General features: G+C 40.1%; 1 protein-coding gene across 3 annotated transcripts in view; it reads left to right on the top strand.

The window, feature by feature from the left end:
• Positions 1-21696, top strand: part of LOC123927029 (ubiquinol-cytochrome-c reductase complex assembly factor 1) — a 96946-nt gene that overhangs the window by 28819 nt on the left and 46431 nt on the right. For all 3 annotated transcript variants that reach the window (XM_045981502.1, XM_045981505.1, XM_045981503.1), the window contains exons 5-6: positions 2691-2763; positions 8990-9047. In XM_045981502.1, coding sequence (XP_045837458.1) covers positions 2691-2763; positions 8990-9047 — 131 coding nt within the window. The remainder of the gene's footprint in view (positions 1-2690; positions 2764-8989; positions 9048-21696) is intronic.

Raw genomic sequence — 21696 nt, 5'->3', positions numbered from 1 at the left:
CTTGTTTTATCAGTTTATATGTCCATCAGTTAGGGTTTAAAGGTTCAGAATCATTTCCAACACTTGATATGTCAGACTGTCTCATGTTTACCAATTAGATGGTGTGATAGAGTATTTTTGATTTAGTTTGCATTCCTCTGGTCACTAATAAAGTCAAGTGTCTTTTTCTATGTTTACAGGCAAAAAAAAAAATTGTCAGTGTATCTATAGTTGAGGTAGGCTGTAAGCTTCATGAAAGCTGGAGTTTTTTACTTCATTGTTCACTTCTTTCTTCCCGATGTCCAAACCCACATCAGGTACTGAGTTAGGTACTCAATAAACTATTTATTCACTGAAATGAAGAGCTAATAGGTGTCCTTAACTCCCTGCCTGAGGATAGAAGTAGGCTGGTCAAAGTCACAGCATTAGGACAACGATACTAGGATGTCATTAGTTTGATCATGGTACAGACCAGTACTCCCCAAAATGTGTTCTGTGTCAGATACTTCCTAGAACTGCAGATGTTAACAAAATTAAACAGGCTTCTTTTTTAGCCTGCTGATATGGTGAATTAGACCGATTGATTTATGAATGTTGAATCAGCTTTGCGTTTCAGGAATAAATCCCATTTGGTTGTGATTTATTGTCCTTTTAAAATATTGCTGAATTTGATTTGTTAGTATTTTGTTAAGGATTTTTGCATCTATATTCATGAAGGCTGTGGTTCTATAGTTTTATTTTCTTCTAATAACTCTGGTTTTGATATCAGGGTAATATTGGCCTTATAGAAAGAGCTAGGAAATGTTCTTCCTCTTGTTTTCTGGAAGAGTTTATGTAGATTTCGTATCATTTCTTTAGATGTTTGGTAGAAACATTGAGTGATGTTTAGTGATGCCATTGAGCATGGAGTTTTCTTTGGAGAAGGCTTTTTGTTGTTGTTGTAAATCCCATTTCTTTAATAGATAATAGGACTATTCATGTTATTTATTCTAGGGAGTTTGGGTAGTTTGTGTTTTTTTCAAGAAATTTGTCCATTTTATCTAATAATCATATCTGTTGTCCTAAAGGTGCTCATAATAGTCCCTTATTATTTTATGAATATCTCTTGGATATGTTGTGATAACTTCTCTGATTCTGGTAATTTTTATCTTCTCTGTTTTTTCTTTATTCCTTGATCAGTTCTGTCAACATTTTATCAATTTGCTCTTCTTTTTTAGTGTCTTACCATAGGTTTTGTTTAAGTTGGCTTCGAATGCTGATTTATTCCCATGTAGATACATGTTTTTCAGTTGTTATATGGTTATTCTGTTTTCCCCATATGAGCTTTACTCTGAAAGCCTTGAAAACATGACAGACCTCAATTAGCAAAGAAAAAAAAATCTTAATTACAATTAAAGACATAATCCTTCTCTAATTTATTCTGGGTTCTGCCCATTAGAGACACTGCTGTTTTGACCCTAGAGTGTTTGAGAAATGAGCATGACATAGTATTGGTTATAATATTTTTTGGTGAATTTGAACCTTAATAACATAGCTTTACTAAATTCTAGATTGTTTTTTCTTCAGTTGCTATTTCATTCTCAGTTTTGCATTTTTTTAGTCTGCATATTTGAGTTTGTAATTATCATTTTAAGAAAAAATTAGCTGTCATAAGACTTTTGTGGTTGGACTAATTTATTTAATTGTATCCTTAAGGAAATATTTTTGAAAGTCCTTAGAAATACTTCCTTACTTTAGCACTGAGTTGGTCTTCAGACCTACAATTTAACTCTTAAAAGAATTTATTTTTCACTTTCAGATTTATTTTTATGGAGGCATAATGTACATATAGTAAAATATACAGATCTTAGGTATACAGTGAATAAATTAAAGATTTTATTTATTTATTTGATAGAGATCACAAGTAGATAGAGAGGCAGGCAGAGAGAGAGGGAAGCAGGCTCCCTGCTGAGCAGAGAGCCCGATGCGGGACTCGATCCCAGGACCCTGAGATCATGACCTGAGCCGAAGGCAGCGGCTTAACCCACTGAGCCACCCAGGCGCCCCTACAGTGAATAAATTAAAACCACCACTCAAATCAAGATTCTAAGAGAATTCTTAGTGCTTTGGGAAGTAGTAAAATTTTAATCCTTTTTCTGTATTTTGCATTCATTGAAAACCCTTAGTGGTAAGCACAGCCTTCTCTTAATCAGCAAACTATAAAACTAGGGAAAATATAGAAAAAATGACTCTTTCCTCAAGGCATTAAAAAGACTTATAGAATACATAGTGGTGCTTCTGAAGTCAGGTTGAAGGATTAAGGGGATTTTTGGTTTGTTTGTTTGATTTTGATCATAGAATGGGTAATTTTTTAATATAAGGGGTTTCAGATTACAAAGAGTTAATAGTGATGCTGAACAGTGATTTAAAGGCTCAAATGTGATGAAGTAAGTTTGAATTAAAGAAGAGATTTCATGTAAATAAATATTGGAAAAATCTTTTTGACATTTTGATGCTGACTCATAAAATGTGAAAATTGTGTGAAGTCTGTGAATGGTTAGCTTTAAGAAAGAAATAATCTGTGTTGGTTTAGCTATTAAATTTGCCTAGAGACAGGTTTGCATTCATCCTCCTTGTTGAACAAATATAAGATGTTGTGACTACATCTGCTAGCACTGGAACATACTTGGTCATATTTTGAGTTTGGTTTTATTTATTTATTTTTTGTCTAGAAGATAAAGATTGCGGCCCTGCGCATGTATACTAGCTGTGTGGAGAAAACTGACTTCGAGGAATTCTTTCTAAGTAAGTTTACTGTTTTTGATAGTTCTGAAAAGGAAAATCAATCTACTTTTCATGGGGTGCCTGGTTGGCTCAGTCGGTAGAGCACGTGACTCTTGATCTTGGGGTTGTAAATTCGAGTCCCATGTCGGGTGTAGAGATTACTTAAAAATAAAATCTTAAAAAAAAAACACCTATTTTTCGTTTTTATGACTGGGTCAGTTTTGAGTCACTAGTGAAACAATTTTTCCTGTACAAAAGTGTGTAATAAAAGCTGCTTATTTTTCTCTTTTAATAGTATAAACAAGGGCAAAAAACCCCATAAATAAGACATTTTAACAAGTTACAAAAAAGAAGAAACCAAAAATTTGTCTAGTACTTTGACATTTTCCACACATGCATCTTTTTACATATGACTACTCATAGTAAACAAATCCTGTTTACATTCTGGATGTTGTACTTAGCATTTTGGGTGAAATGAACTTTTTGCCAATCATTCCTCTTTTATTTCTAGTTTTTAATTGTTTTGGTTGATGCCTAATGATTGTTTTCTTTCTGTTGAAGGATGATTGGGCCAAAGGTATATATATATAATATATATATATATATATAATATATATAGAGGTATATACCTCTCTATATATACCTTTGGCCCAATCATATTATAATATTATAATCATATTATGTATGTGTGTGTATATATATATATGTGTATATATATATACACATGTGTATATATATATACACACACACACACATAATTTTATTATTTATATCCCATTGGAAGTAAATTGTTTTCCAAAGGGGTTTTGCTGGTTTAGATCATCACTGTCAGTTGATTATAGTGACATAGTATTCATTTTGATGCTGTCAACTGTTTAGTTACAAATAAAGTTAGTTAAGCAGGTACTTTTAAAGTAATTGAGAGGCGCGCCTGGGTGGCTCAGTGGTTTGGGCCTCTGCTTTCGGCTCAGGTCGTGATCTCAGGGTCCTGGGATCGAGCCCTGCATCGGGCTCTCTGCTCGGCGGGGAGCCTGCTTCCCCCTCTCTCTCTGCCTGCCTCTCTGCCTACTTGTGATCTCTCTCTCTGTCAAATAAATAAATAACTTCTAAAAAAAAAAACGTTCTAAAGTAATTGAGAAAGTTGAAGCTGTTTCTAGTTCTACAGATTTTGGAAAGAAATGTGTGCTGTGCACATCTGTGGTTACAGCCATTATCCTGAAAGCCACAAACTCTTGACTGTATATACTTGATAGTTTTCATGGAGAGCAAATATTTGTATAGAATTATGTTAATAACAAGGAAGATAGCTGGATGCAGTTTGGATTATTTAATAACTGTTTTGGTTTTTAAAAAGCAAATGCAAGTTGTTTTGGTGATTTTATAATTTGAGCAGATCCATGTTACGTTAGAAACTTAAAATACGTACCCTACTGAGTTGTAATCCTGATTAGTGTCTACCTTCTGTTTCTTATTTACTCATAGGGACAAAAGCAAACTTTCTTGCTTCTTTTTAATCTCTAAAAAATTCTCATTTAGGAGAAATTAGTCTGAAAGGAGAAAATATTCTTTATCTATTTGATGAAGAAACTATTAATATTTAAAGCTGGATTTTTCCTAAGTGATTTCTGGACTCCATCTCCCCAAGTATTTTTCATCAGATCTTTTTTAAAAGTTCATCCTCAGATAGCTGTTTAATATTTGATTCTCTAAATAACTAATAAATTTATAATTATTTTGAAATGATGTTTACTAGTTATCTTTGTCTTCTCCAGTCCTCATTTTGAAGATCCTTGAGTTAATATTATAAATTGAATACTGAGATTATTATTGTATGTTTAAGGTAACATATCATGTTTCAATTTATAATTTGTTGTTAACTACTAATAAAAATAAAAGTTTATGCAAATTATTACCATTACATGCTAATCACATTTACATGGTGTACTTTTACATTTGGCTCATTTAGGAGTTAAATGAGTTAAAAACTGCTTCTTTTCAGAAGCAGTTGTAACTTAAAGGCGAAGTGATTTCCCAGAGTTGCTTAGCTTGATCCTATGTTGTCTGGCTTAAAGTCCAGGAATTTTTCCACTATAATATATGACCTGTGAAAGAATGTAATTGCAAATTAGAAATTATAATTCATTTTAATATATTTGTATGTTATTGTTTTTAAATAAGAACTATCTCTAGGAGATACTCTGTTAGTATTATTAACTGATGTTTACATATATTAGAGTATGTTCACCTCAATAAACTTTGTTCTAGCTTGCCCTTTGAAGTTGTTACCTGGGGAGGCAGCACATTTTGGTGATACCACTCTTGCTTAAGGTTTTTTAAGACCCAGTTTAAGAATTGCCTTTTAGGGGCGCCTGGGTGGCTCAGTGGGTTAAATCCTCTGCCTTCGGCTCAGGTCATGATCCCAGGGTCCTGGGATCGAGCCCCGCATTGGGCTCTCTGCTCCACAGGGAGCCTGCTTCCTCCTCTCTCTCTGCCTGCCTCTCTGCCTAGTTGTGATTTCTCTCTGTCAAATAAATAAAATATAAAAAAAAAAAGAATTGCCTTTTAGGGGCACCTGGATGGCTCAGTGGGTTAAGCTTCTGCCTTCGACTCAAGTTATGATCTCAGGGACCTGGGATTGAGCCCCGCATCAGGCTCTCTGCTCAGCAGGGAGCTTGCTTCCCCCCTCACTCTCTCTGCCTGCCTCTCTGCCTACTTGTGTTCTCTCTCTCTCTCTCTGTCAAATAAATAAATAAAATCTTAAAAAAAAAAAAAAAAGTATTGGCTTTTAGACTTACAGCTTGTTCATTTGTATTAATGCTCCAGTGTGGTCCATGTTTGTTGTTGGTGGGTAGATTAAATTTAAAAATGAAACCAAAGTGGTTCTGAACAGTGGCTAGGAATAAAAAAGGGAGCCAATCTGAAAAATACCATTTGGAGGCAGATAAATATCTATGAAACAATGAGACTTGCTTGCATCTTCTAAAGAAAGGTTCTAAAGAGTAGGCCAGGCAGGTTTGGGGTAAAAGAAGAGAATATATATATCACTTCCCAAGATTACACTTTTAAAGTAGCTGTTGCCTTTGGATTTTTGGTATTTTCGGGCTTGACTTTTAGAGTCCTGAGGATTCAGTAGTTTTTAAAAACGGAGGCTTAGGTAGCTCAGCACTATCATCCTTACTCTTCCAAAAAAGTGAGGCCAGTGTTAATTCCTGAAGATTGTGTAAGAATGAGTTGTGAGTAGCCCTATAGCCTCTTGGATCGGCCCCCATAAAATGTCCAAGTTATAGATTCTCTATCATCTCAGAGCCAAGGTGTTCCAAGGTCTTGATCCAGTGACCTCAACCTTGGGGATTCTGACTAGTGAGATTAATGGCCTCCTGTTGTTTCCAAGATGTTCTGATGGTGTATCCCATTTGTGGCATCAATGAGTGTAACCTCTGTGAGAATGCAGTGGTTTGCTCACTGGTCTTTTGGAAATCAGTTCTGTTATGAGGAGCACTTTGGAACAGATGTGGCCAATCAATAAAGTTTGTGTTTAATTCCATACTGAAATTCCGTTCTGTATGAAAACTGCTTTGTCTTTAGCTCTTAAGAGACTTAATACCTTGGAGAGGAGTTTCCTTAATGAATAAGTTCTGAGTCAGTGATTGAGGTTCATCATTTTATTGGCACAATCTTAAATAGTGAGCTATTTAAGATATTTTAAACCCTACTGTTTAAATAATTCACCGAGAAACAATAGTAAATATTTATTGAGTACCTATTAAATATTAACCATTTTGCTAAACATTTCATAGGCCTTATCTCATTTAATCCTCACAAATCCCTATAAGGTAGGTTCTCTTGTTCTCCCCATTTTTACAGAGAAGAGGGCATAGGCACTGAGAAGGCTAAGTAACTTTACCCAGAGTCACGTAGCAAGTAAGAGGTAGAGTCAGGGTTTTGAATCGGGAGGTCTGACCTGGAGGCTGCATTAAACAAACAACTGTGTTAATACTGCCACTCCATACAGTGATGAATTATTTAATTTTATCCAGCTTGATATTGAGGAAGAAAGTACCTAGCCTCAGGAAATAATGCACCAAGCGTGTATTGGTACAAGAGCGTGATCTTGACAAAAGGCAGTAACAGATTTTAACTTTGACATGTTTAAACACAGTTTATTGAGCTGAAGATCTACTATGTTTTTGTGATGCTTATGGTCACTCAGTGGTCTAATTTCTCAGGGCTTTACCCTGTGGCTTTCTGTTCTGACTCCGCTGGGTACAGGGAGTCAGTATGCCAGCTCTTTTCCCATCGTTAGCCCTGAGCTGACCCCCAGAATGGAAAATTGTGACCCAAGTCCAGCTGCTGGCCTGTCTGTCTGTCTGTGCTTTCCAGCCAAAGAATTGATTCCCTCTCTGAGAGAATTGGAAAGGCTCCTGGAGGCTGCCGAGAAGCTTTGATGTAGAGGTAGCAATTGAACAGATTGTCCTTTAGAGGCGGCCAAATTTCATTTTCCAGATTGAAAGACAGACTTCCAAGAAAACTTTTCTTTTTAATGTTTTGTTCTAGCATCCAAAAAAGACCCAACTTCAGATCTGGGCTTGAGAGTTTCTCATGGCTATTCTTGTTCTAGGTGGAGGGTGGTTGGCCCACTCTCAGATGGCATGTGTCTTAATAGCTGTATGGTTGGCCAGGCCAGCCTTCACCTCCCTCCTACTGGGTTCCAAGAGGAAGTCCACTTGACAACTGCTGGGCACCTCCCAGTAAGCTCACCAGAGTATTTTGGTGTCACTTTGTGACAGATCTGGACTTAAACTCCAGCCCAGTCACTAGCTTGTTATATTGTGGCTGCCCTCAAGTTACTTAGCCTTTTTGATCCTGTTTCCTCATCTCTAAAAGAAGGATTATAATGCCTCCCTTCAGGGTTAAAGTGAGAATTAAGTAAGATAATGTGTTACCATGACTAGCAGTAAAGCTGGCAGGAAATATGGGCCCTTAGTGAATGTTAGTTTCTGATACTAGTATTAGAGAATCAGTTAGCAATTAAGACCACAGTGCCTGAAATCAAGCAGATCTGAATTTGATCCTAGATGTTTGATTTTGTAGCTCTGTGACTTGGGCAATTATCATGATCTCTAAGAGTCCATTTTCTCACCTGTCATTGAGGGTATTAGTAATATCTACCTCATAGGCCTGTTGGTAGGATTTACTGAGTCATGCATGTAGGCATCAATTACAATGTCTCACACAAAGTAAGCCCACAAGGAATGCAGCTCTTTATTATTGTTGGTAGTGTTAGTGTGCTTCGCAGAGGTTCTGCTCTGTGTTTTCTCTCCTAGTGGCCCTAGTTTGTTATCATTTAGTACATTGTATTGTATACAAGGCAGAAAATATCCCCTTTTTCTTGAGTCATTGCTCAAAGGGCAGATTCTACTCGAAGGGCCCAATCTGACCACTGATACTCACTTTTTTTCATCCACTTTCTCTACCTTTTCTCCCTGTCATGTAATAGGGAAGGTGCATTCAGTGGGGGACCCATCATCTAGGCCAGAGGCATTTCCTAGAGGTCTGAGAATTGAGAGGCGTGGATGTCTAAGCAGTGACCTGAGTTTTAGTGTCTTAAAGTTTTGTCATTCCTGGGGGGTGATGAATGGCCTTTCGTTAGATGTAATCTGCTTTCCTTTTCAACTACAGCTCCCTAGAGTCTCACTTCTTTCTCCTGGTCATTTATTTTGAGTGAATCATTCAGCATACCCAGTATGTTCGTAGCATACTGGATCGCCTTAAGGAAGAAAGACAGGAAGAAGAAACTAGAAGAACTTAGACTTCTCAGCAGGGCAACAGTGAAAAACACTCACGCTTAAGTGTGGTAGACAAAGTAGTGTTGGCCTAGCTTTCCAGATGAACTTGAGACTAGGAAGGGAAAATAGCATATACGTTGGAGGGAACCATACAGATCATCTAGGCCACATTATGTGAAGTGAGAAAACTGAGCATCTGAGAAGAAAAGCGATTTGCCCAAGGCCACACAGCAAAGTGGTACCAGGGGTGGAACTAGAAGGCTGGTTGTCGGACTGCATTCAATGCTCTTTCGACCCATCATCTTACCCTGTGGTTCCACTGGCCCTCTCTGTGGTCACATAATCAGAGAACACTGTAACTGCCATATATTTGAGTTGAACAGATTCCTACCAATATTTAAAATATAGTCATATTCCTTCTCTAAACCCTCACGTATTTATACTTTATTGTTATTTTCTAGGGTGTCAGATGCCTGATACATTCAATTCATGGTTTCTTATAACTCTACTTCACGTCTGGTAAGTGAGCAATTTAAGTGAAGTCACCAAAAAAAAAATTTTTTTTTTTTTAAACACTGCTAACTTGTAAGGTATAGCCTTCAGCAGGGCTGATTATATGAAATGGCAGTTGTTCAGGCATTAAAAACTGTTCCTTTCATTTTAATAGCTACTGTCTTAAAGCACATTTTTATTAAAGGTCAAAGCATAGTCCCAGAAAGAAACTAATATTTGTAAGCTTTTCTCAAAGAACACCTAACCTGGTGAACAATGCTATCACTATCTCTAAGGGACTCTGTGAGCATGGATGGAAAGTTCTCTCCCTTGGCTGTTTTAGGAAAGTTCACATTTACGTAAAAGTGGTTTGAATTGTGAGAATCCGTGGTCATTTTCATTGCTGGTCATCAGAAACCTATAACAAATTATAGCACTGACATTTACGCCTGTACCTCTAAAATGTGCATACAGGTTAAATTCATGCCAGGTTTGTTGCATGTAAAAATATTTAACACCTTAAACAGTATATTTTTTCTTCAGCTGCAAATTAAGTAGCCAAAAAAAATCAATTTTTCATCTAATGTTACACAGTATTAAAGGTCAAGGATATAGGAGAGACGTTGAAGTGGGGGCTGGGGAATGCATTTATTGAACTGCCAGATCTTGGGAAAGTAAATTCTGGAGAACTAAGTTTACTACTTTGACCATAGTGAGTATCTGAGGAATGTGGGGAATGGTTCCCCTGTCAAAAGGACCCTTGTTTGAGACTGCCTTCAGCTGAGCTTTGCATCACAGGACTGACTACTATATAAAGACTTTTTGGTTTTGATCGCTTCTGAAATATTTCTCCTTCTGAACTCCCATAGTCACAGATTGGCTAAGGGGCACAAGGTAGCAATTTATTTTATGTTATTTTTTCTAAGCGGTACTTCATTGAGTGCACGCTATGTCCTGGGAAGTTTGCTGGGAACTAGCAGTGGTTCTCAAGAAGCTCACAGTCTAATGAGGGAGATAAGACATTTAAAATAGTCAGTGATGAATTGGAATGGCTAAGTTTCATAATAAATCTGAGTAAGTACTGCCTATGGGACCACAGAGGAAGCCACAGTTATCAAAACCTTTACTAGTTCTGCCTATGTTTTTTTGAAATACACAGTCTTTTAGTCAGGCAGCTGAGAAGGCAGACTACCCTCTGTCTGAACGGTGAAGGTTAAGGAAAGGTTTAGGGAGGGCAGCTGGATATACTGAGAGGAAAACCACTTTTTTAAGAGGAGAGGACTGCTGAGGGGGCACTGCAGAATTACTCACTGGAAAGGTGGGAGGGCTGAGAGGAGGCTAGGCTGTTCCCAGAGGAGCTTAAAGATAATATTCAGAGCTGGTATGAAAGACTCTTTATTGCCCATATAGCTAGAGGTATCAGAGAGTTAGAGGGAGTGGATGGCAAAATAAAATATATAATCCCTGTAACCACATCCCAAGGTCGATCCCTGACTAATAGTAGCCAGGAGAACCTTGAAACTACTTCTAGTTTTTTCAAGATAGCCCCCATTTCCAGACATGCCTGCTGCATCTTCCTTGCTGAGGTTGGTTCTAATTTCTCAGAGGAGTGGGGAGTACTGCTGCCGGTTAAGTAGGGGGAGGGAGGCTATGTGCCTCAAATCCACACTTGGTCTCCCCTCCACCGTTCCTTTTTAGTTCTTGGGATCTGCAGGCTCTGGTGGAATGAAGCGGTAGCTTTTCAGTTTGAATTGGGAAACTCTTACTGAGAACTCGCTGGGCATTAAGGACTGGGGGCTTTGGAGAGAAGGGCATGCACCTTCAGAAACAGTCCCGCAGATGACAGGCAGAAAGTACAGTTGCCCGAAACGGATGACATTGAAAGATGTGCTGTGCCCAGGGCACAAGCAGATTCGATGGAAGGATGGGGAGGTGTGACTAAATCCAAATTTGGTGGTAGTGGTTGGGGAGAGTATTGGATAAAGAGTGGCTTTATTGGATAAGGAGTGACATTGAGATACACCACGAAGGGTGAGTAGAATTTCTGTCAGAGAAAAGGAGGGCATTTTAGGTTGAGGGAATATCAGGGGCAAAACACAGAATGTATGTTCAAGGACACGGAGTATTTGAGGACAGCCACTTGTCTGAAGTGTCTAGAGCGGGTTTGTGCAGGGGTTTTAATGGGAAGCGTTGCTGTAAATGTAGTTTGGGGCCCAATTGTGCTGTCACCCTCCAAGAAGAATTGGGGAACCTTCTTCTTCTAGGACATAAGGTTATTAGGAGGAGTAATAGATCCACTCCAAGTCTGTGGAGAAGCTTTGTTTTTCCAGCCCTGTTCTCTTAGCCTAAGCTCCAGGAGAATAGCTGAGGGATAGCCGTATCTGGTATTACAGGACTCAGTGGACTTGCCAGAGATGTGTAAGGTTGCAATACCTCCTGTAGGTGGTAGTAGGGAGAGCTAGGGAGGCTTAGGAAGCAGTTACAAAAGTAGAAAGAGCCCTTCCCATCCCCCAAGGAAAAAAAGTAAACCCTAATAAACAGAATACCCTGGCAGTGGACTTTTCAGAAAGCTTGCTTGGGTTCCCGAGGATGATGACTCCCTGTTGGCTCTTAGAATAGAGACAGGATTTCTCACATACTTCTAGTTCCCTGGAGGAGGTGTTGATGATTCCCTTATCCTGTGTGCTTTCTCTAGTTCCCAAGTTTTTCTGTGTATTTCCAATTTCTAGGGGGCCCTTATCAGTTGTGTATTCACGTGAGCGTGCAGCTGCAATGACTATGTGTCCTTTCTCTCTGCCGAACAAGATTAGTATTGACTGTGGCCGCTGAAAAATTGTTGAGAGAGGTTGCTCTCTGGGCTTTCTTGCGCCCAACTGTGAATTTGATAAAGGCAGGCCTTCTCTCTTCCCTGTCCTGGGCAGTCACATTGCAATCCATTAAGGTATCCACACCAGAAACCAGGGAGAGCTCCTTGACTTTTCCCTTAATCTGGTCTCAAACTTTTTTGACCAGAACACATACATCTCTGATACTATAGTTTTAAAACTTGGCCTTACAATGCCAGACAATCTCTGATATTTTCTATTCCGTTTGAATTCATTATAAAAAAAATTTAAGATGTCACCCATTAAATTGATCTTACTGGGTTATAGGCAACAGTACCTGGAAACTGGTCTTTGGCCTCCAATTTCCATCTTCACATGCCATTGGTCTTCTCAATACAAATTGGATCAGTACACACACATACTCCTTAATATTCTCCATTATTCTCGGGACAAGTATGTTTCTTGGCATTGTATTCATATCCCACCAAATACGCCACCTCTGCTAGTCTCATGTGCTATTCTAGGTACCACTATCACCACCACTCCCTCCTCTACAAGATAAAATAGTATTACATAATAGAAGTATCAAATCTTCTGTACAAAGCTTTCTTCTGTCCGGAAAGCCCTTCTCCCTGCTCTCCCCCTGACAAACTCCTGTTTTTCCTTCAATATCCAGCTCAGATATCATTTCTCTTTGAAACCTTCGCTACCCTTTGAAGGCGATAATTAGTTCCTCTTCTGTGTTTTCTTAGTATTTTAGACACTTCTATCACAACACTCACCATGTAACATTATATTTTATCATATCATCTTTACAGATGGTGAATTTATTGAGCGCAACATTTTTTTTTTTAATTATCTTTTTGGAAAGGTATGAAAATGAGATATTTCTTCCCTCAATTGCATGTCTTTCTCTTAGTTTGTATCAGTAAATGTTCAATAAGTAATTGTTGGGCCCAGATCTGGCTTGGCTCCCACACATTTGGAAGGGTCCTGGCACTGTCTTTTGGTTGGGTGAGAGTGGCAAGCTCCACTCCTACTTAAGTTTCTCTGGTGGTTACATGTATGTAGCTGGAATTTATGTTGGCGTTAGTAGATTTGTTGGAAGTTCCCCTTTTAGTCGTGGAACACTAATACCTTCTAGATGCAGAGGTTAATTTTAGGAAATGGAATGGAATAAATAAAATTAGAATATACTTATGATGGAGATGGGATGCAGGGAATAAATTGCAGTTTGTATTTTTTTTTATTTCATTTTTAAGTAATCTCTACACCTAATATGGGGCTTGAACTTACACCCTGAGATCAAGAGTCGCATGCTTGACCGACTGAACCAGCCAGGTGCCTCTGCAGTTTGTATTTTTAAAAATTATTTTAGGGGCGCCTGCGTGGCTCAGTGGGTTAAAGCCTCTGCCTTCGGCTCAGGTCATGATCCCAGGGTCCTGGGATCGAGCCCCACATCGGGCTCTCTTCCTCGCAGGGAGCCTGCTTCCTCCTCTCTCTCTGCCGGCCTCTCTGCCTAGTTGTGATTTCTCTCTGTCAAAAAAAAAAACAAAAACTATTTTAAAGTCAGGTGTATCATAAATGTAGTAATTACTAAGCCTTTTACTAATATTTTTTGTTTATTTTACATGTCCCAAGCAGACGCTCTCCCTCTCCCTCTGCCCCTCCCTGCCTGTTCTCTCTCAAATAAATAAATCTTAAAAAAAAAAATAAAACCACAGATCTACTTGATTTTACAAACAGGGACATGATTTTGGCAAGTTTAAGGAATTTGTCACAGGCCTCTTCATCTGTAATGGAGGATCTGAGACTCAAATCCAAAGCTAACTGCTCCTTCTGTAATCCCTTTTGTCCCCTTTTGATGGTCATGGTGATGGGGGCTTCTTCCCATGAATAGGAACAGCATAGCACTGACCATCAGCTGTACAAAACTGTGTTTCTTGGTGCTCGCTGTCTGGGTTCTGGGGGAGGCAAGAAGTAGATCTGAAAACAGTACAGGGTGGTAAGTGCTCTGTGTAGGTCTTATGGGAGCACAGAGGAAGGGGGTACTGCCTGGGGATGGTCAAAGGAAGCAGTTGCATCGGCATTCTGGGGTCTAGAACCAGAGCACATGGGGTCTTGAGTTATTAGGAGGGTAGAAGGTAATTGTAAGCTACTTTTTAAGACATTCCAAGTGATTAAGAAAGATGATCACTAGAAGGAGAAACAGGACAGAGAGGAAGCATTTTGATACTTGCTTTCTATTTTTTATATTAAGAGGGGGAAACACTGGAACATTTTTATGAGTCTCGGGGAAGAAGCCTCTGGGAAAGAAGAGAAGGAAGTAAACTGCGCTGGTGGGAAGGGGTTGGAAAACAGACTGGTCCCAGTCTCCAGCCAGAGAACTACCCTGGCAGATGCTGCCGGCCTTTGCAAGGGGGCTCTTTAAAATGGCTACAGCAGCTTTGATGTCACTGTAGGCCTGTAGGCTCACGCTGGAACATCCAGCGGCTCCAGACCTGCTAGGTATGCTGAGGCCTGGCCATGTGTACATCCTCACTCTCCCTGCCCCAGCCAGTCACTCTGTTCAAACACTCACAAATGTGGCTTTTTACCCAAACTGAAGTTCTATGCGGCATCATTTTATCAACACTGCATAACCTAAAAGCACTAGTACCTGCTACCCAGGAGCTTGTCCTCTGTAGTGGATCTGACAGGCAGGCCACAGGCCAGGTGTAGTTCTTGGAGGAGGCTCGCTGTCAGGTGAGATGGCTTCAGGAAGTGCCTCACCCCACTTGTCTGTTTGCCCACAGACGGTACTGTGGCCCCCACACTCCCCACACTCCCCACATAAAGGTTAGGCTTCATGGGGAGGGAGTTTAGGAAACCAGGTGGAGATAGCCATGTACACAGCCCCGGGGAAGGGTAAGCATGCCAGCTCACAAATAAATAAACTCATTCATTAGCACACTGCTGAGGCTTGAGTGTGGGCATGCAAGCTCTGCTTCCTTGGCCTTGGCTGGTGGCAGAGTAAGGGAAACAAGCTATGTGAAAGTCCCCTTTGGGATTCCTTCATAGCAGCCAGAGTGACAGACCTGCCTTGAATGCCCACTAGTCTTCATTGAAGTCAAAATCTGATCCCACTCTGAGCAGCTTATAAAGCACCATGAGAGAGAAATAAGGCCAAAACACAACTGGCATTGTCAGAAGGCCCAAACAGAGCAAGTCGTACAGGGTACTGAGAGCTGCCAATACATGGCAGGAGGTCAGCGTCAAGAATAACAAGAGTTCTTCCCTCCCAGGTTTAGGCAGAGAGAGTAGGAGTAGGAGTAGAGCGTGGCTAGGACTCTTATTCCTTTGAACTTTTGCAGAGAGTGTTGCTGTCTTCCTCTTCTTCCTTGGCTGATTCTGCAGGAAGAGGCTCTTGGACTGTGCTGTTACAGAATGGGGGAGACACAGCCCATACTGACACTGCCCTGGGAGACACTGGCTTCGGGGAAACTAGGGGTGTTCAGGCTTCATTCCAACTCTTTTCTTTTCCTTTGGGCAATCTTAGGTTACTCAAGTAATTATGAACTACATTTAAGGTTTTCCAAATGATTAAGAAGGTGGGATGGAGGGGAAATGTTTTTTTATTTTTTATTTTAAGATGGGGAAACACTGAAGCATTTTTATAAACCTAGAAGAAGAAACCTCTTTACTTCCTTCTCTTCTTTCCTCAGAGTGTCAGTTTTGTTTTTGTTTTTGTGAAATGGGAGCAGTTAAAATTGATTGAAAGAGGGGTGCCTGGGTGGCTCAGTGGGTAAGCCTCTGCCTTCCACTCAGGTCATGGTCTCAGGGTCCTGGGATCAAGCCCTCATTGGGCTCTCTGCTCAGCAGGGAGCCTGCTTCCCCCTCTCCCTCTGTCTGTCTCTCTGCCTATTTGTGATTTTTCTCTGTCAAATAAATAAAATCTTTTAAAAAAATTGAAAGACTGTGAATGAAAGTGCATTTTCTTTCTTTCTTTCTTTTTTTTTTTTATAAGATTTTGTTTATTTATTTGAGAGAGAGGATGAGAAGGGGGAGGATCAGAGGGAGAAGCAGACTTCCTGATGAGCAGGGAGCCCAATGCGGGACTCGATCCCAGTACTCCAGGATCATGACCCGAGCCGAAGGCAGTTGCTTAACCAACTGAGCCACCCAGGCGCCCCAAAAATGCATGTTCAAGTGACAAGTCTGATATTAGAGGATGTCACAAATGGCAGTAATCACTATTATTATTTGCCACAACATCTTACCCTTTGTTTTTTTTTTTTTGTTTTTTTTTTTTTTTTTTTTTTTTTTAAATATTTTATTTATTTCCCAGAGAGAAATCACCACTAGGCAGAGAGGCAGGCAGAGAGAGAGGAGGAAGCAGGCTCCCCGCAGAGCAGAGAGCCCGATGTGGGGCTCGATCCCAGGACCCTGGGATCATGACCTGAGCCGAAGGCAGAGGCTTTAACCCACTGAGCCACCCAGGCGCCCCACCCTTTGTTTTTTGAGACGCCTAGTGAAGTGAGTCTTTTTCCCCTTTTCTCTGCCTCTGTGCTTGCCTTTTAGCGATAGTTGGGAGCCAGGACTAAGACTTAACTACTCCTTTTTTTTTTCTTTCCTTTGCTAGCTGGGCTATTTGCTTTCCTTATATGTAAAGGAGATCAGTATTATTTATGAGCCACTGGAATCACTGAGAGACAAGGATGGTACTGTGAAGCTTAAAACCTCAATAATAAATTGTGGGTTTAAGAACATCATCAAACTTGGGAGGGGTAATTGGAATTGCTCCTAAACAGAGAGTAGTTTATATACAGATTAAGTCTGTAGTTAGAGTAGGTGCTTAGTAAATACTTATTAAATGAATGGTTAAGTTCATTATTTAATATAAGAATATTTTATTGATAGGTTCTTTTTTTCTAAAAAGATTTTTTAAAGTAGTGTCTTTTTAGGGCAATTTTAGGTTTGAGCAGAAGATTCTCTCTTTTTTAAAGGTTACTTTGCATTCTTTTTTTAATATTTCATTTATCTATTTGACAGAGATCACAAGTAGGCAGAGAGGCAGACAGAGAGAGGGGGAAACAGGCTCACTACTGAGAAGAGATCCCCCCCGCCATGCGGGGCTCGATCGCAAGACTCTGGAGTAATGACTTGAGCTGAAGGCAGAGGCTTTAACCCACTGAGCTGATGCAGGGCTCAATGTGGGGCTCTATCCCAGGACCCTGGAATCATGACCTGAGCCCAAGGCAGAGGCTTTAACCCACTGAGCCACCCAGGAACCCCTGCTTTGCATTCTTAAGGGCAGTCTTTATTATGTTTTAGCAGGGAAGTATTGCCCTTTTCCCCTCCTCCATCCCCCACAACAGAGCTCTGAAAGTATGAAGTTGAATCAGTAGCAAAATGTAATTTGTTTTCTCAGCACTTAAATATTTATTATGAGGAATGCACCCATAATGTAAATTGAGGTAGAGCTATCCTGTTCTGCTCTTTAAACCTAGTATTCTCAATTGTGGAATATAGTTTAGTGACTCAGACATTATTGTTGTGCAGTGAGAGCCTGTGTGTGACAAGTGTTGGCTTTGTTTTGTAGTGGATACCAGGATCATCAGATCTTTTTTGTTTTTGTGTACCATTTTGGACTTATTTTCTTTTCATTTTCTTTTCTTTTCATCATTTCTTTTTCTTTTCATCTCCCAATGTACTTTAACCTTTTCTGGGTGATTCAGGAAGTCCTGATAACTTTTTTTTTTTCTTCTTCAAGATTTTATTTATCTGCCAGAGAGCACAAACAGGGGGAGCAGCAGGCAGAGGGAGAAGCAGACTCCCTGCTGAGGAGTCTGATGTGGGGCTCGATCCCAGGACTTTGGGATCAAGACCAGAGCCAAAGGCAGTTGCTTCATTGACTGCGCTACCCAGGCGTGTCCTGGTCCTGAAAAGTCTTAGCTGTACTTTGCCAGGCTATCTTTTTTAAGTTGTGCTGGGTATGTTACCATCCCTGTTGTACCTCATTTGCTGTGCTATTTTTTGTATGTTTGTTTCCAATATATTTTGTTTCTTTCTTTCCTGTTAGGGTGCCAGCAGTTACTTTTGGTTGTTGTAGGTATGCTTGCCTCAAGTTAGCCAGTCTTTCCCCTTCTGATATGCTATTTCTAATGTGATGCTAGTTTGTTTGTTTGTTTGTTTGTTTGTTTTTGAAGATTTTATTTATTTATTTGACAGAGATCACAAGTAGGCAGAGAGGCAGGCAGAGAAAGAAAGGGGAAGCAGGCTCCCTGATGAGCAGGGAGCCCGATGCGGGGCTTGATCCCAGGACGCTGGGATCATGACCTGAGCCGAAGGCAGAGGCTTAACCCACTGAGCCACCCAGGTGCTCCGTGATGCTAGTTCTGAAATTGTTATTACCCCCTTGTGAGGATTAAATGGAAAGTAGAGTAAATGGATTCTGTAAGATTTGTACTAGTCATTAAAGCAGGCTGCTAAATAGTACTGTCCTGGGATCAAATTATCAGGGGTCAGATCTCACCTTTGACTAGGTTTGTAACTCTGGGCAAGTTATTCCTCTAAGATTCAATTTCCTCAACTATAAAGTGTTGACAGTGAGAACACCTGGTCTATACCAAAAGAAAAAGCTTTTGCACAGTGAAGGAAACAGTCAGCAAAATGAAAAGGCAACCTACTAAATGAGAGAAGATAATCACACATGATATATCTGATAAGGGGTTAATGTCTAAAATATATAAAGAACTTATATGATTCAACACTCCCCCAAAATAAGTAATCCAATTAAAAAATGGGCAGAGGGGGCGCCTGGGTGGCTCAGTGGGTTAAAGCCTCTGCCTTCGGCTCAGGTCATGATCTCAGGGTCCTGGGATCAAGCCCCACATCGGGCTCTCTGCTCAGCAGGGAGCCTGCTTCCTCCTCTCTCTATCTGCCTGCCTCTCTGCCTACTTGTGATCTCTGTCAGTCAAATAAATAAATAAAATCTTTAAAAAAAAAAGGGCAGAGGACCTGAACAGACCTTTTTCCAAAGAAGACACAGATGGCCAACAGACACATGGAGAGATGCTCAACACCAGTAATCATTAGGGCAACACAAATCAAAACTACAGTGAAACTTCACTTTAAATCTGTGATTTAAATGGTTAGAATAAAAAAGACAAGAAATAGGGGCGCCTGGGTGGCTCAGTAGTTAAAGCCTCTGCCTTCAGCTCAGATCATGATCTCGGGGTGCTGGGATCGAGCCCCACATTGGGCTCTCCCTGCTTAGCAGGGAGCCTGCTTCACATCCCCCCCCTCCCCGCACCTCTGCCTGCCTCTCTGCCTACTTGTAATCTCTCTCTGAAAGAGAGATTACAAATAAATAAGTAAAATCTTAAAAAAAAAAAAAAAAGACAAGAAATAACAAGTGTTGGTGAGGATGTGGAAAAAAAAAGGAACCCTCATGCACTGTTCGTGGGAATATAAATTGGTACAGCTACTGTGGAAAACAGTATGGAGGTTTCTTAAAAAATTAAAAACTGAGGGGCGCCTGGGTGGCTCAGTGGATTAAGCCGCTGCCTTCGGCTCAGGTCATGATCTCAGGGTCCTGGGATCGAGCCCCGCATTGGGCTCTCTGCTCTGCAGGGAGCCTGCTTCCTCCTCTCTCTCTGCCTGCCTCTCTGCCTACTTGTGATCTCTCTCTCTGTCAAATAAATAAATAAAATCTTAAAAAAAAAAATTAAAAACTGAGCCTGGATGGCTCTGTTGTTTAAGTGACTGCCTTCAGCTCAGGTCCTGATCCTGGAGTCCCGGGATCAAGTCCCGCATCAGGCTCCCTGCTTGGCGGGGAGTCTGCTTCTCCCTCTGACCCTCCCCCTTCTCATGCTCTCTCTTTCTCTCTCAAATAAATAAATAAAATTTAAAAAAAATTAAAAATAGGAAACCATATGGTCCACTAATTCCACTATTGGGTCTTTACCCCCAAAATGAAAACATGAATTTGAAAAGATAACATGGACCTCTGTGTTTATTGCAGTATTATCTACAGTAGCCAAGATTTAGAAGCAACTGAAGTGTCCATTAATAGATGAATGGATAGGGGCGCCTGAGTGGCTCAGTGGGTTAAAGCCTCTGCCTTCGGCTCAGGTCATGATCCCAGGGTCCTGGGATCGAGCCCCACATCAGGCTCTCTGCTCAGCGGGGAGCCTGCTTCCCTTCCTCTCGCTGCCTGCCTCTCTGTCTACTTGTCATCTCTGTTAAATAAATAAATAAAATCTTAAAAAAAAATAGATGAATGGATAAAGAAGATTCTCCCTCTCTGTCTCTTCCCCGCTCTGGAATATTACTCAGCCATTAAAAAGGATGAGATCTTACCGTTTTTGACAATAAGGATGGACCTAGAGGGTATGATGCTAAATTAAGTCAGAGAAAGACAAATACCATATAAGCTCACTTATTGTATGAAGTCTAAAAAAAACCAATGAATAAACAAAAGCAAAAATAGACTCATAAATACACAGAACAAACTGATATTTCCCAGAGGGGAGAAAGTGAGGAATGGGTGAAATGGATGAAGCAGAGTGGAAAGATACAGGCTTCCACTTTATGGAATGAATAAGTAATGGAGATAAAAGGTACATCATAGGGAATGTAGTCAATGGTATTGTAATAGATTGTACGGTAACAGATGGTAGGTGCACTTGAGGAACATAGCATAATGTATACTTTATGGTCTGAGAAAATCTGTGCCTTTTAAACCTCAGAGGGCAGGTGTATTAACAAACTACAGAATTTTCAAATAAATGAAGAATTCCATTACCTCACTTGCTGTTGATGAATTGGCCTCTGACGACATGTAAGCATCAAAACACACAGTGTCTTTTCAGGTGAGAGGCTGACATGAGCAACTTGATTAACTTTAAGAAAAATCTTATGAAAAAGGACTGTTGAACTTTCTCCATCCAGTTTCTTTCTGCTTTGCAATATATCCTATGTCATATGAAGTAGTCAAATCTTTTTCCATGACCTGTTTTTATTGTTACAAAGTGTTATTTCTTAGGCACCAACTGGGTTCAGAGGTTACAAATTTAAAATCACAGCATCCCCAAATCTCATGGTTGGAAGGGATGTTAAAGACCACGTAGTCACCCTCCCAGCTGAGTTCTCACAAAGTGTTTACCCTTCAGAAGTAGGCAAATTCTTTACATCTTGGGCTTATTCATTCCATTATTCAAGTCTTCAGAAACTCTCCTGTTAGAAAGTTATTTCTTTCAGTGTTCAGTGTTGAGGAATTTTTTCTCCCTCTGTGGCTTACCCATTGGGTCTGATTCTAACTCTTGGACAAATAGTCCAATCACTTGTCTACAATATTTAAGGCAACTCTCTTGTTTTTCTCCAGGCTACATGTCTTCTGATCTTTCATCTCATCCTCTTATTTCTTAAAATATAATATTTAAAACTATGGACAGCATTCTAAGTAGAGTCTGACCTGTGCTGAATGGAACAAAAATTACACTTTGAAGATGTTATGTTTCCAATACTATATCTAAAATCACGTTAATTTGGGAGCCAACCTCATCATCACCTTGACTTCCTTTGAAGTTAATTGTCAGCTTAAGCCTATGCGGCTTTTTCACACATAGATGGGCATGACTCACCTATCCTGTACCAGTACCAGTTCTTTAAGACTCAAGTGCAAGACCTTAGGTTTACCCCTGTTCAAATTCATTCTGTTAGATTCAGCCCATTGAAACAGTCTGTTGAAGTATTTTTGGCTTATGGTTGGGTCATCCAGCATATTTGTCTTCCTGCCCAGCTTCTTGTCATCTGCAGATTTGATAAGTATGTTTTCTTTTCTCCATCTTAGTCGTTAACAGAGATGT

This window comes from Meles meles, chromosome 16, assembly GCF_922984935.1.
Source record: "Meles meles chromosome 16, mMelMel3.1 paternal haplotype, whole genome shotgun sequence".
NCBI classification, from domain to species: Eukaryota; Metazoa; Chordata; class Mammalia; order Carnivora; family Mustelidae; genus Meles; species Meles meles.
Note: the sequence above shows the minus strand (reverse complement) of the source record. Positions and strands in the feature narration are given on the sequence as shown.